A 15,236-nucleotide genomic window follows, 5' to 3' on the forward strand; every position below is an offset into this window, starting at 1 on the left:
AGCAGGAACGGCCGTGTCGAAGGCCTCCCGGCGATGTCGACTCGAGAAGACGGAGCCCACGCCTTCCTCTATGCCTCGCAAGTCCTCAGGCGAGAGTTCTCTTTCCGTAAGGCTGCTGTGGGGTTTTTTGCGGCCAGGGCCCTGCCCCTCAGAACAGCCCCATTCCGAACGGCATGCTTTTATGCCGTCTCCACACACGATGCCGCCTCTCTGATCACGCAAGCTAAAGTAGTGACCATGTTCATTGCCTGCCAGGACGGCGCACACGGAATAGCACACACCAAGCTGGAGAGAACCAGCTCTTTCCATTGGTCTCTTACGCCTTTTCTTTTAGGCTTCCCAGAAAAATAATGTGCTCGCCTTGACTGCCTTCTTTTCGGCTGACTGATCTGGTTTGAAGGGAAGTGGCCACAGCAGTTCCAGCGAGTAGTGACGCTGTTTTCTATGGGATCACAGCAGGGTGATATGATGCCACGCTCAAGGCCAGCACCGTCACTTTCGTCCCCGGAGTTCTTCGCGTGTCTTTCTATACCATACTACTGAACGAGGAGAGCCGGTCCTGTTGACGAGTTTCTCAAACAGTTCAGGGAGCTACAAAAGTAAAAGAAGGGAAGCAGGCTGCTCACACCGTGGCAACGCGGGTATCACAACCCACACGTGCTCGTCGCACTCGGCCATCAGGGCGTCCCCGAGGCCGCGAAGCGACTAGATCACAGACCTGTCGGCGTAAGAAGACAGGCACAGGCGCGGAGGGGACCGAGTGGGTACTCTGCAAGCCCCAGAGGCTGCAGCAACACCTCGCTACATGCAATAGGGAGCATGTATCAGGCAACAGCTGCAGGCGACAAGTTCGCCAACGATGTGGCAAGAACTATCGCCAATTCATCGTTGAAGCGTCCACGGCCCCCCCCCGACTACTCTACGAAGGCCAGGTATGCACTAACCATGCTGCTAGTCATTGGAGTCTTCTTGACTTGACCGCCATATCCCATCACAAGAAAAAGATTGTCCGACTCTATCGAACTCGCTGCTCGGACAGGGGGAGAATGCGAAGCGTTCCACTTTTTCTGGTTCTGTTGGTCGGTCCGCATTAACCGGAGGGACAGTTTGTTTTTGTGTTTATCCGGTGTCACCAATAGTCGTCCTAACCGGGTGGCCGCCGCCTTTTTTTGCCAGTCGTCCAAGTGATGCGCCATTGTAAAGCTTGCATTCCTGCGCACACGGACTGCCCTCGGAACTACGGGGACAATTCGTGTGCCACTGGAATTCCCGTCAAACCAAGTTGCCTAACACGCGCAGGATATCGGTAGTCGTGGAGGCGGACAGAAGGGTTCGCAGTGCTAGTACTCGACCGTCCAGCCGCAAATACATGATCACAAGTGCTGTCTCCTCGGTTTGCGCGGACCTCCTGGCGAACGCAAGTCCGGGCCCGTGCAAACCGAGGAGTCAACTGTAGACGTTTACGATCACGGCAGCTCAACTGCAGCACAGGATCACTGCGAGTGCAGAAGTGGAGCGCCGAGCTGCCGCTTGGTTGGCCATGAAGACCGGTTGCTTGATTATGCGTGCAGTTCTTACCCAACCCCAGATATCGATTTACTACCCATGTTAGACCTGGGGGCACAGAGCCACACCACAGACTATGAGATACGCCATGTCGACAGAAACACCGCCGGTGGTGCAGGCCCATCTAGGACCCTTGTCACGATTCCAGGGGAACCCAGGGCCGCCCGGAGTCGAAAACTGTGTACACGAGTGAATGCATGAAATCACCCCTCGCAAGCCCAAAACCCTAGTGTGAGTCGCAGCCACTCTTATTCGTTGCAGCTCATCGTCACTTCCCCCACCATGTAACATCCTGACAGACAAGAGAGTCTACAGAGGCCACTGCCTCCGAGGCCGACCCGGTGAAGTGCTGTCCCAGGTACGGAGCCTCACGGGACGCATGAGCGTAGCAACTATCACTTTCATTTGAGTAGAAGGGCTTGTCTCGCTCCGCACAAGCAATATGACCTCGCAAAGGACGAAGTGGGGATCTCCGGCAGGTCGCTAGGTATCAGCCTCCCTGTTCCACTCCGGCACCAAAGAGCCGCGGCGCCCTCACATAGGATACATGGCCTGCAGAGTTGGCGGGTTCGCCTGTAAGGGTGAGGCCGTGTTGCGTTGTCGTGAACTCAGGCCGCTTACGGAAGGATCAAGCTCGAGAATGAAGCAGAAGCCCGGAGGCTCAAACGGCAGCTTCAGAGAGCTAGCCGGGCTACAGCGGATGCATTCAAAGCCGACAGGCTTTCGACACCTGCACCAGTCGATGGGCGACAACACATTCAGTTGCAGACAGAGGAGCATCTGATTGAACTGACAGAGCACGCAAGAGAGTTTACGGCAGAAACACAAACCGAACCATGGATGGACAAGCCTCCGACCCCCATGTTCCGGCCTCACAGAGAGGAGGTCCACGCAGCAACACAGATTCTTGACGGAGATCTGTTCGACTTCGATGAGTGCGTCCTCCTGCCTCAGGCAATGTTCTGCACTCTCCCCAGTCCGTTAGAGCTGACAACGTCCTTCGCTGCGTTTTCCGTTGGCATCAAAGATGAACTCGATCACTCCAACACGAAAGCTATGCTAGAAATTGACACAACACGCTGCATTCACTGGCAGAAGCGCCATGTACAGCGGCTACAAAAAGAGGCACTGTCATCCAGGGAGACACACTGTCCGCTGCCAAGCTTACAATGCGTGTCCGTGAGTGAATGACTGATGTCCGTTCTAAGCGTTTCTCACTGCGTCCGCTGACGTCACCGGCAGCGTCCTGGACTCTTTCTCTTTCATTTTGCATATTGTTGCTGTCTTCGAAGTATCTCTCAAAGAAGACGCGAAGTCGCAGCTTCCGGGCAACCTGTTGCGTTCTAAGCGTCACCACTCGGGTGAGCGGTGGAGCAATGCAATCCGCACAAAAGCACCGATTTCTGTGTTTTGACATCAGGGAAGTGATACCCATCCTGGAAGTCATCGTCGGGAAGGTTCTCGAGCAAAGCATTACTGAAGTAAGAACCACACATCGGGCTTACCCTGGTGAGCTAAGGCAGCTGCATTCAGTATCTCGGGAACTGGAAGGACTGACACACTGAGCTTGGATGCACTGTGTGCTGAGTGTCTGGCTACGGGTAGCGTAGAAGTTTCAAACCAAAGGAGAAAGGGCTTAGTCACTAGCTCGAGGGGGACCCAGCGAGGTTCAATGAGTCAACTGTCTCCCCAGAGGTGGTCTTGCGAGACAAGGCCGTCCTCGGTACAAGTACACACGTATATGGCTTGCAAGTTTTTTCGGGCGGAGCCGTTTGGGGAAGAATCAGGAAGCACCGTCTTCTCGTGTGCGAGACATCCCATAACCAGGTGATAGAAGAGGAGGAGTTGGCTGCCATCCAAAAACAACAAGACGAGTTCGACCGCGCCCGTATGCAAGAGTTGATCGAGGTGCAGCGGCTCGAGGCGGCAGAGAAACGGAGGCAGGAAGAAACGGTAATGGGGAGTGGCGTATCCACCGTCGCGCGCTCGCGATTTGTCGAGGGAGGAAGGCGTCTGCACTGCATGCTGTGCAGATGCCACGAGGGGACGTGCACGTACTTCCAGAGCGATGTGGCGAAGTCTACGAGAGATCATAACCTTCCGAGAGCGCGGCATGGCAACATTGGTGGAGCGGTCGACCACCTTATCCAACTCCCCTCTGATGTTTCCTACAGGAGAGACGAATAGCTCAGGCGAAGGCCTGGCACGAAGTGAAACGAAGCGCATGCCTCAAAATACTGTCCCTTGATTTCGCCGCGACTTGCCGACGAGGCTGCTCGCAGCTGGTCCTTAATGAACTGGCATCTTCAGTTGGTCTCTTCATACATCCCACAGTGGTAAGGCAACGCTCAGCTCACCTAAGGTACTCCGGGGGAAGAAAAAGGCGGGCGCTATACTATGCTGCCAGACCCGCTGTCCTCTCAGCGGAGAGCAAAGCTCCTGGCTGGCGGGGTCAATATCGTAAGCGGAGGAGAATTCAGAGGACCGACCGTTTCTCGAGAGAGTCACATGGCGTCACAGGGGGGTGGCTTCTAGTCCGATACCCCAAAGCGGTTGGCATTCACTGAGATTGTGATGGAGGCCTTCGTTCTCATCCTGCTCCTGTCCCAGTCATCCGCATGGCTTCCGCTGCACTGTGGAACGCAGATGCCCTTCTGCGAACTTGCTGCGATGCGTTTCTTACTCTGCGCGAGGCACCGGTTGCATGCTGCCAGTGCCATGCTAACAAGAACTAGGTTTTCGGCCAGGGAATCCTCGGAGAGCCTTGGGTGGTTGCTTTTTTCGATAACAAACGTCGGCCGTTGTGCAGAAGCTCCTGTGACAAGCCCCGTTCCTCGTAGACCCATATTAGTTTCAACTTGTTTTCTATCCTGGAATTCGCTCTACTACCTGCAAGCTCTATATGCTTTCAGGGTGCTGTAGGAGTTCGGTTTTGGCCTTCAGTATTGAAGCGAGCAGCAGCCCACGTACGGAAAACGGGGAGTTTCCAACACACTGCTGGAGAAGGGCAGGTCCCGAGCTCGCAAACAGGTTGACCTTTTTACGCTGTGGAACCTTCCGAGTACTCCGAACTGACAACTCTTGCTTATGTCCCGGCCTAGGAAGCTAGAACGCAGTTGCGAGGTTCTGAGTCGCCCGACTGTTGCTCCTGCTCTGGTTTCGTGTCTGACATAGAAAACGATCCGGAACTCGTAGAGAAGACTAGAAAACTTTCTGCATCAAGTGGCCGCGACGCGTTCTCTTTTCTTTCGACATCTCGAAGCCGGCTTAGCCGCTACACGGCAGCTCAGGTGCTTCCTGTTCCGTATTGCTGCTCATAGGTGGAGCACCAGCGTAGCGTCATTGTTTCCTTCGTGAACAGTAAGTCTTGGCAATCACGCATTACGGGGACTCCGGCTGTCAGACTTGCGCTTTCCTCAGACACTGGTGTCTGTGAAACTGCTTCCGCTTGACCACCAAACCTCCTTGACTGATGCCGTACCGGGCAGTCGCGCGAAAAGGAGAACGGCGCCACAGTTCATGAAACACGTTGCCTCTGCTTTTGATCTATTGGCGACTGAGCGAGCTTGGCTTTCCAGAGCAAGGACACGGGCTCACGGAAGTGTTCTCAGAGCCGGGAGGGCCCTAGTTTCTGGAGAGAAATAGATTTGTAGGACACGCGATGCTCCAGCAGATGACCATCTTGTTCAGAGGTCATCGGAATGGCAAAACACTCTTGTTGTTTCAGGTGCTCTCCGTGCCACCCTGGATGAAGACGAAGCCCTTGCACAGTCTGTAGAAGAGGGGTAGGCTTCAAATTGGACACTTATGGCCGAATAACCTCAATAAACTTGCAAAAAAAAGCTCGGCACTTCCCCCTGTGCTTCTCTTCTCAAGAAGCCTACGAAGTAAAACCTAGCTAACAGCAGATAATGTGGCGGACAGCTTCGGTACGAACACGAGGCAGACACCGGACAACCGGGGGCCGTGCCCGTCTCCTTAACCGGACTGCCTACATTCTGTTGCGGGCTCAGGAAGGCAGAGGAAGTTGTCGCAGCTGGTGATTGCACTGCCGATAGCTGAAATTGCAGTGAAAGACCGCTGTCTGCCGTCATCATACGCTGTCCGACTCCCTGTCCCGACTGCTGCGCTCAGGGTCAAGGAGAAACACAACCAGCAGCTACGTCTGCGGCTCGACCAGATTCGCATCAAGGCCGAGAATGTGGGTGGATGTCGGTGTCACCCTCTGCGCAAAAGAAATGGCCTGTATCAGAGAAACAGTTCGCCGAGCCATAGACTGGAAGAGCAGAGCAGCTAAGCTGTGTTTTCCATGGAAGCCGGGGTTGCTAGAAAAGCCCGCAGCCGATATACTTTGTTCTGACGTACTCCCATCAGCGACGTAGCAGTGTGACCATTGCAACTTTTAGTCAGTGAGACTATCTAGCTTCTGTCAGCTTGTCTGTCCCGAGACAACCGAGCACTGAAGCAGTGACTACAGGCAGTGGCGCCTCGGCGTCGGGTCACAGCAACAAATTTCAGCTTCCCTTCTACCGACGGTGAGCGACTAAGGAACTTTTCTCTGTGGCAGAGAGCCCGAGTGAAGCGGGAAGAAGAAGAACGACTGGAAATGGAAGCTGTCGACACTCTTGAGGCCGAAAGGGAGTGGGAAGAGGCTGAAGCAGCCAGACTGGAGCGCGAGGCCGAAGAAGCCGCGCGACAAGCCGAGATGGAGGCCCTGGTGGGTGGCAAGAGTAGATCTTCTGCGTGCTCTCCGAACGATCAATGAGCTCGGCATTCTTCTTACAAAGACCGGGGGCTATATGGACAGCAAAATTCCGTCATAGTTCAGTGCTTTCCTTCCTTATAGTCGATACACACCAAAGCTGTCAAGTATCCGATATCATTTTGTTTTTTCTTTGCAGCTGGAAGCTGAAAGAAACGCAGCCCAAGGGGAAGCTGAAGAGGCAGAAGAGGAGGAGGAGGACTAGGATCACAGACACAAGAGAAACTTGTTGGGAATACCGGCCATACAGCAGGGAGAGTTGCCGCCCTTTCCCGCAGCAGGGACGGCCTGTTGTTGTTGGCGTGACTGCCGAATGGGCAGACGTGAGAACGTTTGGGCAGCTACTAGTTTTAATGCGGCCACGACGGTCGGGCAACTGCACAGGCATTACGAGCAACTCGTATCAGTCTGTCGTCTGCAGGGGTATTTGAAGACGAAACAGATACCGTTTTCCTGACTGCACTTCGTCTGGTTTGCTCTCTGAGGTTTCGTCCACATGAGCGGCGCGAAACAACTACGGCGGTTCTGCCCATGTCGCTTGCTCGCACTATCGAACTTGTACGCTCACTCTTGCATATGTGCCGGCGAGTGGGCGCAGATGTGTATTCAATTGGCTTTGCTCTGTTTCGTCACTCAATATGACTGCTGCGAAGCTGCCAACCCGGGTCTTTTCCCTGCAAGCAAAACGAGTCCTCATTTCTAGGTTTCATCTCCTCCCTGTGGACGAAGAGGCTCAGTGTCAGGATCCTTTCTCAAACGGCTGACACACGAAATGTCAAGAGTTACAGCGGGCGATCCTGTCGGTGGAAATTAGCGGATCACCCATGGCCAGTCAGCCCGGGCTCCTCGAAGCGGATAGGAACTGCGGGAAGGGTCTTGAGGTTGCGAAGAAGCTGTGAAGCCTGAGAGACAACAGCAAGCACTTGATTCCTCGGTTGCTGAGCACGTTTCTGACGTAAACTGTTGATTTGAGCCTTGAATCTGTCACAGCTCTACTTTTGGAGTTCATCTAAAGCATAATCTAGACGGAAAGTGGTCTGGAATGAAAAAGCAGCACGCCAAGGTGCACGGCAAGGCGCTGTCTGCATCCTGCACTGTAGGCAGAGGGCGGCGTCAGCGGCTGCTCCTTCTTTCCCCTAATGAACTCAATTATGCACGCGAGCGCTTTGATGGCCTTGCAGTGAAATGTGACGCTTCGGCCTGTCTTTCTGAAAGTGACGGGAGTGTCCAAGGCGTTGCATCAGTCTGATGTAAAGGGCTCCAACCGTGTCCTCCTCTTGAAGGTTTGTGAGAGCTTTCTACTGCCGAAGATGGGCGTGTCCAACAGGCAGACTACCTTGTACGAGCTCGGGAGCGCAGCGCCCTGGATTACGTCTTCAGATGCTGACTCTCCCGAGCTTGTGGAGACTCACCACCCTAGCTCTCGCGCTCTTTGGCAAGCGGAAACACTTAGAAGCACCCCAAAACAATCTGCGAGAACTATCTCCCAACACAAAAAAATGTCAATGTGCTGCAACCTATTCTCTTCGGACAACGCTCGTACCTATCTCGAAGGCTCCTCGTCTCCTGCGTGCGCATGTGCCGGAGGACCCGCTCGACTGCTGCGGCTGCTTCTTCTGGACTAGCTTCCTGCAACGAGAAGGCCATTCTACGGAAAAAGAAACAGATTGCCTAGCTCAGAGCGGCAGTCCACTACCCCCCCACTGTGTCCCAACAATGCGGCAATAAAAAGCAGCCACTGCCGTGCCACCGTTTCGGATAGGGCACGATCCGCGCTGATTTGTAGGCTGCCTTTCGAGCCTCTAGAAGTCCTGGCAGCCGTGCAGGGTATTTTAGCGGCTGAGGAAATGTGCACTGGACTGAATTTCAGTCCGGAGCCTCGAGCACAGGGCGTCCAACAGTGAGAACCTCCCACGGCCCTGCTGGAGTTCGCACGCCTTCGGAGGCAGCTAGCATCCGCCTTCGGAAACCGGGTAACAAACCCAGTCTGTTACCGAAAAGGAAGAAAGCATGGTGTAATAGGGGACCACCTACAGTTGAACCCTTCTGTATCTGCTTACCGCGAGGGAAAAATTGCTGGCGGCGGCAGCGACATGTACGAGGGCCTCTTCCATGCTGCCCCGAGTCATCTGGCTTCCTGCCACTGCATCACCCGCACAGTGAAGGTAAACCAGACTATTCGCGGTAACTTTGGAGGCTGCTGAGCAGCGAGCCCGCCGAAGGACGCAGCGTGTCGGCCCCGAGGAGGGGCCGCCGCATAGTTGCCAGTGTGTTTCAGTCTGCTGCCACACGTTCTTGAGGAAAGAACAATCGTGACTTGCCCCAGTCCAAAGAGTTACTTCTTCGGATTCAGTGCGAAGAAGGTTGCCTGGGCAGCTCACTGGGCGTCCCTTTCTGAACTTGAGTAGACGCGAACGCACCTTGTCGATATATCCGTGACATTTGCTGCTGCGGAAGGAGGTTGAAACAGGCAGTGAATTTGAACCAATTTTTCTGGGGAATGCTGGCAGCTTGCGGGTCACTGAAGTGACTAAAAACCATCTTCAATCCAGCGGCATGGAGTCGGAACTTCTCCCGAACCTCCGCCGAGTTCACCACCATTTCTTGATGTGCTTTCTCCTGATCTCGCTTTGCTTTCACTTCCCGCGGCCTTCCCAATCTCAGTCTCTCAACAAGGCCTAGTGGCAACCCCGGGCTGTGAAGTTCATTATGTAGCAGACTGCCGTGTACTTCGTCATCAACGTGGGACGCTGTGAGGTGATTTTCGCTTGGCGAACCACATATTTGCTCTGAGTTCTCAGGTTGCTCCCTTTGGCCGCGCTCCGTGGGGTGCCGGGACAAGGTCCTGCTACCCGGTATTTGTCCATTACTTATACGCGTAGTATTTTCCCATTGTGATTCTATCCATGGGTTGTCTCGTCTAAGGGCTGTTCTCAGGTGCTCTTCGCCGGACGGTCCAGGGGAGGAAGAGGGACACGGCTTGTTCGGCTTCACTGCAAACGGTCCATCTAGTGAGTAACAGTCTCGGGTCTCTGGTCTTTGTTCGCAACTACCGGTTGCGGAAACATCGCATCTCCCGCCATACTCAGCGTCCCGTTGTTGGCTTCGGGGGCTGAAGTTGTTCAGAACAGTGGCTGGACAATTCTCGCTGTCGGAGGTGCCATACGCTGAGCACCGTGCTTGTCTCCTAGCGTCCTTTCGGGATACCCAGGGGCTCTCAGGCGAGTATTCTGTACTTCGGGTGGGTTCCTGTGTCCTGCTGCCTCTCTGCTCTTCCCCGCATACGGGTGAGGGTTCCTCGCAAGATTCCTCCAATGCTGCAGAACCGTCGTGTTCCATTGTGTCCATGAATCTGTCGGTGACACCTCCTTCTTCACGCGAAAGCACAAATGAGGAGGGCGCGACTTCGCCGGTGCCTCTGCTCTTCTTTTGTGCCGTTCTCTCTTTCGCTTTCTCTTGGCTTCGCGTCGTCCTTCCCTCAACAGGAAATGCAAATGTCGCACTTCTGTCGGGTGTGGAGGGCGGCAGTGGGGGAACAGGCAGTCTGTTTTGGGCTGTAGAATTCAGAGACGGTAGTCTGGAAGGAGACGGAGAAGCGAGAGAATAGGAGACGGAAGCCGGCGCTGAAGCACACTGGAGAGTTTTCTCAAGATACCGTTGACGGTGCCAGCGCCTATCAGCTTCTTCTTTTCTCAGTCGTGCTTCTTCTTCCAGAGCTCTCTCCGCAGCCTGGATAGAAGGGCATCAGTCGGGAGTTCGCCATCGCGTCAGTACGCAGGGACAGTCGATACTGGAGCGACGGCATGTGGTGACAGCTACCAGGACACCCGCTCTCCTGCTTACACAGGTCGGATTACATAGTCGATGTGATGTATTCGTACCGCTCCTTCGCCCCACTTCTTCCGGGGGGGAGGGACGGCTTGACTGCAGCAGAAGTTCAGAGCTGCATTCTTGCTGGCCTTCCCTGTGCCTTGCATCCCGCGGCTCCAACTAGCGTCCCAACTGAAGGTCCTTCGTTTAGCGTGGGACTTCCCTGATTGTACGTAGCTTCAGTCCGGCTGCCCTTTTCTCGACCCTTTTTGTTACAGCAAACCCGCTGTCCGTCTGGCACAGACGGACTATTCTTCCCGGAGCTGCCGTGGAAAGACATGGCTGTATGGCTACCAACAGGATCGGGGTCGATATGCCTTGCAGCCAGCCCAGCTTCAGCTGCCGAGCGCCTGCCCCCTGCGCTTACCAGAGCAGCCTCTTCGGCCTTTCTCTGTTTGAAGGCGGCCAGAGCGGCCTGTTGCTTCTCGACTTCTTCCTTCCTCTGCTTCCACCGCTCCTGCGCTTTTTTTCGCTCTTCTTCCTCCCGCTGCAGCGAGGAAAGCAACCGCGTAGTCCAGCTCAATAATCGCCAGGCAACAGAGAGTTCTAGCACTGCGCTGTTAGGAAGGTAAAATTTTCGGCTGGCAGGCTTCGTGCACTACTTGCCCGAGGTTCGTTTTTTGGACGATTGTCTGCACTGCTGGTAGAAACGAGGTTTTCTCTTCTTTTTGTGTTGATGTTCAGGACGCTGACCCTTGATCAACAAGAGACTGTGCAACACACTGTGGCCCTGCTTACACTACCTCAGTCTTGCACCTTAGGATTCCTTCAGTTAAGTGCTAACTTCGACAAGACATCAGCCTGAGCATAACTGTGGTGTACCTGGAGCTAATGTTTTACTGATTGTCTGTGCTGCCGGTCCAAGCACAGTTGTTTGCAGACAGAAGAAAACCCGCCCTCATGGCCAAGTGCGCGGCCTGCAACTTACCAAAAGTAGGGCAGCTCGTCTTCTCATTGCCTCATTCACGATTCTAGGTTGCCGTTGTTCTTGCAGTGTGTTTGCCCTTGTTGACACTTCACTTATAGCTTCGTACTCCGCGTGATTCGCCTTTCGCTCCTGGTGCGTCTCTCTCTCTCTTTGAGAGGAGGACTTTGTTACCATAGACTCACAGAAAGCAGGAGGGGATGAAGGAGAGATAGACGAGGGCAGCTCTGTCTCATTTTCCAAGGCTGAGGATAGGTCATGTCCCTCAGCTGCCCAGTGTGACAGAGCCAGGGTTTCCGGTGTGCTGGGGTATTTTGCCTGTTGCTCTGCGAGCTCGGCAAGCCGAAGTCTTCTCCTCTCTTTTTGCCGCGCCGCGGCATTATCTGCCTGATTCAGAGCTGCCTCTTCCGCCTGTCCAAGAAAGCAACACACAGTTTTTCCTGAAGCCTCTTTTCAGTACGGAAAGATACACAGCCGTGGTCGCCATCGCTCTCTTGTCTTTATAGTACGCCTAATCTGCCCAAGGAGCGCTTCCCAGCCAATGTGCTTCTGTTTACCCCGCCAACGGCCGACACTTTGGCTCTTTGGCAGTCGGTTTTCCCTCTGATATTCAACACGAAGTCTCTTCAATAGCACCCGAAACGCATACGTTTCATTTTTATGCGTGGCTAGTGTCTTCATCTTGCACAGACATCTAAGAACCACGAGCTGCTCTCGGATCCGATCACATGAGTATTTGGCCTACCGGCGAAACTGGGGGGAGACTAATTCTCGTCACTAGCTGCGGTCTGGGAAAGCTATTGCACGAAGCTGGGACACAACCTAAGCACTCAGAAAACATTCCCTCCTGGTATTGCTCAGTTAAGAGATAGTTACCTCGATCTCCGCTACCCTACGAAGTAGGTCCGCCTGGACGGATTGCCCTCTGTTCCCGCCCGGTTCTTTCTCGTCTACTGTTTCCTCTTCTCTTGGGTATGGTTGTTTTGCTTCTTGCTGCTCGGCTTCTGTCCCCGGGTCAGTTCCTATTTCCCCCCGGGTTTCTGCGGACACTTTGTTTGATTCAGTCTTGTGTGTGTGTGCTCCTGTCACAAAGGAGCTGCTTGACCAGTTCTGATCCCTCTCTAGCCCGCCACCCGAGACATGTCTTCCGGCTTGAGTTCCGAGGCACCCGGAGTTTCTGCTCGGTGCCTTCGGACTTCTGTCGAAGGCGGTCTCTCCACCCTGGAGTTCTTCTTGTTTTCCTGTGTATTTTGGTTGTGTGTCGGTGACGTGTTTCGTCTGTTGTTCGAAGGGCTTCTCTTCACCAGTTTCCACTTGTGCTCCGTCGTGGCGCTTCACCTCGTGGCCACTAGAACAACTAGCGGCTTTCGAACTGCTGCACAGGTCTGTGTATTCGGTGACGCCAGCGTTTGTTTTCCTTTCTGGAAAGGTGAATTCTTCTCCGACGGGTCCTCTCCGGCATTCGGTGTGTCTGCCGTCTCTAAGGGGTTTCGGTGGTGTCTCATCCCCTTCTTCCGATCCTGCAGAAACGGTGCCTTGGTGTAAGCCCAAAGACCCGACTGCCACGCTGATTGCCCGTTGTCTCTCTAGGAGCGCACTTCGAGACGACACTTGGTTCCGTGACTGCATTGCCTCGGGAGACGACAGCGGTGTCCCAGGTTCATTCTGCAAAAAAAAAACGCAAAAACGGAAGCTGCCCAATATGGTAGCAGACGTTCTTCCTTGTTGTCACCCGTTACTCGCTTGCACGGAACGAAAGCCAGGAGTCGTAGTTCGACTTGGACAGGACTTTGCTTCAGGTAGGCTGTTGCGGCGTTCGCCTTAGAAGCGCAGGGAATGGAGAAGTCCCGAGCTTTGAAAAACAAACACATGGGACGTGCTGGGCTTCCCTCTCCCCTCTTTTCCACAGATCTGTCACTCACAGTCACACACGTGAGAGCGTGAAAGAGACGCACAAAACAGAACTGGAGTGTCTTCAAAAGCGTGCTTGGTCGTGAAAGGACAGATGAAACGGGCAAACCCTAAATCCTAGACCCTAAACCCGAGACTGAAGGCTGCCGGCAGCGAAGAGCAAGCAGACTGCGACGAAACACAGGAAATATGACGGCACCGTGGATCCGATCAACCGACTTACAGTTCGGTAGTCGGTAAAGTCTTTCCGATCTTTGGATAAGTCACTCTTAAAAGCCGTAGTTAGCTTTACTTGAAGTTCTGTTTTTAGCTGGGCAAGGTGTTTGCGGCGAAGCTCCCGGCTTCGGAAGTTCGATTCCTCCTGACGCTCCTCTTCCAGGAGCGCTTTTTCCTCAGCCTGGGCAGAGCGTCATGCACCGAAGGATAAAGTCGCCATAAGTTACAAGGACAGTCAAGGCACCTGAAGGCTTTACAATTGGACCTGGCGTCGATGTGTGATGCTCACGCGGAACCAGGAGACTAAGCACGGCATTCATGTCTTGTCATTTCGTTACAGGGGTGGGGGCGAGCTTTCTTTTCTTCACTTCAAGCATGGGTGTATGCCATCCTTCGTCTGGTGTGAGGGGAAGTCAACTACAGCGGGATGACCAGAACAATAAAATCTGATATCTGTTCACCAGCCGGGAAGAATACTCTGGTGTGCCCGTAGTCTGGCTTCTAATTGTCTCCGGTCACGGGCACAGAGCAGGTACGGCAACCGGCCTAGTATAGGAGAAGGACCGTGCCTCTCATGCACCCGGAAGCTCCGATAGGGGATTGTTTGCCGCCTCTCTCTCACCGGATAAACTCTTGGCTAAGTTAGCACCTCTCCCTATGCAGCTAAAAGTTTTGTACCCATCTCTCGGATCTCTCTCGGCATGATCTCTTACCTACAATGTGCGGTCACTCCCCCCTTCATGGCACAATTCTGTTGTGGGCGAGAAGAAGCAAAGATATCGATCTTTCCCCATGGCGAGTGCGTGTTCCTGGGGAATTCGGCTTTTACACATTGTGTCTTTCCTCGCACGATGGTACTCCACAGAGTTTGGACTGGCTCTGAGGCTGAAGAGGAGCAGCTCCCGAAGTGAAGAGACGGTTCGTAGGGCAGAAAAGTCGGGACGTAAGGATCACTGCCGGTCCGAGTGCATGGCTGGTGGAGAGCTATATGTGGCTGAGACATACGAGAAAGGGGCGCTGCGACATCGCAGTGAAGTAGAGCCCTCGCCTGTGCCTGCTATGAAAGGGAGAATAATAGTGGTGATCAGGTAGTACCGTAGATCATCTAGCCGGTCTCAAAAGACATGATTGACGTCAGACCAGACGGTCCTTCAGTTCAACGAACCTCATATTCTCCCCGTCTCTTCTCCACAGGTTCGTTTTCCTCGATGAACTGTTTATCTCTCTGTGTCTTCACTGGAGTTCCACAGCCGCCTTCTAGCCATGCTGCAGCATTCGACCCTGGTGAATAGAAGAGCTTGCGAGGTCCTTCTGCTTCCTCTTCAAGTCTATGACGACGGCGGTCATTGCTCGCGACGCTTGCGCCTCTTCTCCCGGTTACCGAGTAATCCGGAGTGGAAAAAACAACCTCGCAACTTCTTCCTCTTTCATACTGGCACCTCGCTCGTGTAAATGAGCTATCCCTGGCTCTAGATCTTCTATTGATGCCGCTGTCTCTTGGGAGTGGCCCTCTTACGCAATCTCTTTTACTCTGAAGCTTAACTGAATCGAAGGAACGATGCTCGGGTGCTCGGTCTATACTCCGGCGTCTGCTTAGGGTGCGGTGACGGCGAGAGGTAGACGGTGGCCTCGGGGGCGAGGGCTGTCGCTGGTGTGTCCAAGGGGAAGAGGAGGAAGAAGTGGAGATCTCTATACTGGATGAAGACTGAGAAAGAAAGAGACAAAACAACAGATTCACACTCTTGCAAAAGCTGCAAGACATATATTAGATGAATTATCGTATACTACATAGACATCCACTAACTCAAACTGTGCTCTTGGCGTTTCTCTTAGGCACAGTGGTTCCTTAAGTTATGTGTCTCCCTGGTCTCCAAGAGCCATTCCTGTCTTCGCGGAGGGAACATTCTGTTAGGGTGGTCGTTCGGCGGTGACATCAAAAGAAAGACTTTCTCTAACCTAGCGGGATACCATCTCTTACTGGTTACG

General features: G+C 53.8%; 2 protein-coding genes across 2 annotated transcripts in view; one reads left to right on the forward strand and one right to left on the reverse strand.

The window, feature by feature from the left end:
* Positions 1-1,828: 1,828 nt before the first annotated feature.
* On the forward strand, positions 1,829-3,926 carry CSUI_000405 (radial spoke protein 3 protein; the record flags this gene model as incomplete). Its single annotated transcript, XM_068060639.1, has 5 exons — positions 1,829-1,924; positions 2,179-2,546; positions 2,987-3,047; positions 3,394-3,519; positions 3,741-3,926. Coding segments are annotated over 5 exons (837 nt in total), but the record flags the coding sequence as incomplete, so codon positions are not given.
* A 1,920-nt stretch (positions 3,927-5,846) lies between these two features.
* The window catches only part of CSUI_000406 (uncharacterized protein), a gene marked incomplete at its 5' end in the record, with an annotated part of 31,728 nt that continues 22,338 nt past the window's right edge, over positions 5,847-15,236 (reverse strand). The window contains 7 exons of the mRNA XM_068060640.1: positions 5,847-7,230; positions 7,872-7,957; positions 8,389-10,685; positions 11,127-11,534; positions 12,000-12,788; positions 13,258-13,431; positions 13,964-14,955. The remainder of the gene's footprint in view (positions 7,231-7,871; positions 7,958-8,388; positions 10,686-11,126; positions 11,535-11,999; positions 12,789-13,257; positions 13,432-13,963; positions 14,956-15,236) is intronic.

Source organism: Cystoisospora suis, assembly GCF_002600585.1.
Source record: "Cystoisospora suis strain Wien I chromosome Unknown contig_173, whole genome shotgun sequence".
Lineage (NCBI taxonomy): Eukaryota > Apicomplexa > Conoidasida > Eucoccidiorida > Sarcocystidae > Cystoisospora > Cystoisospora suis.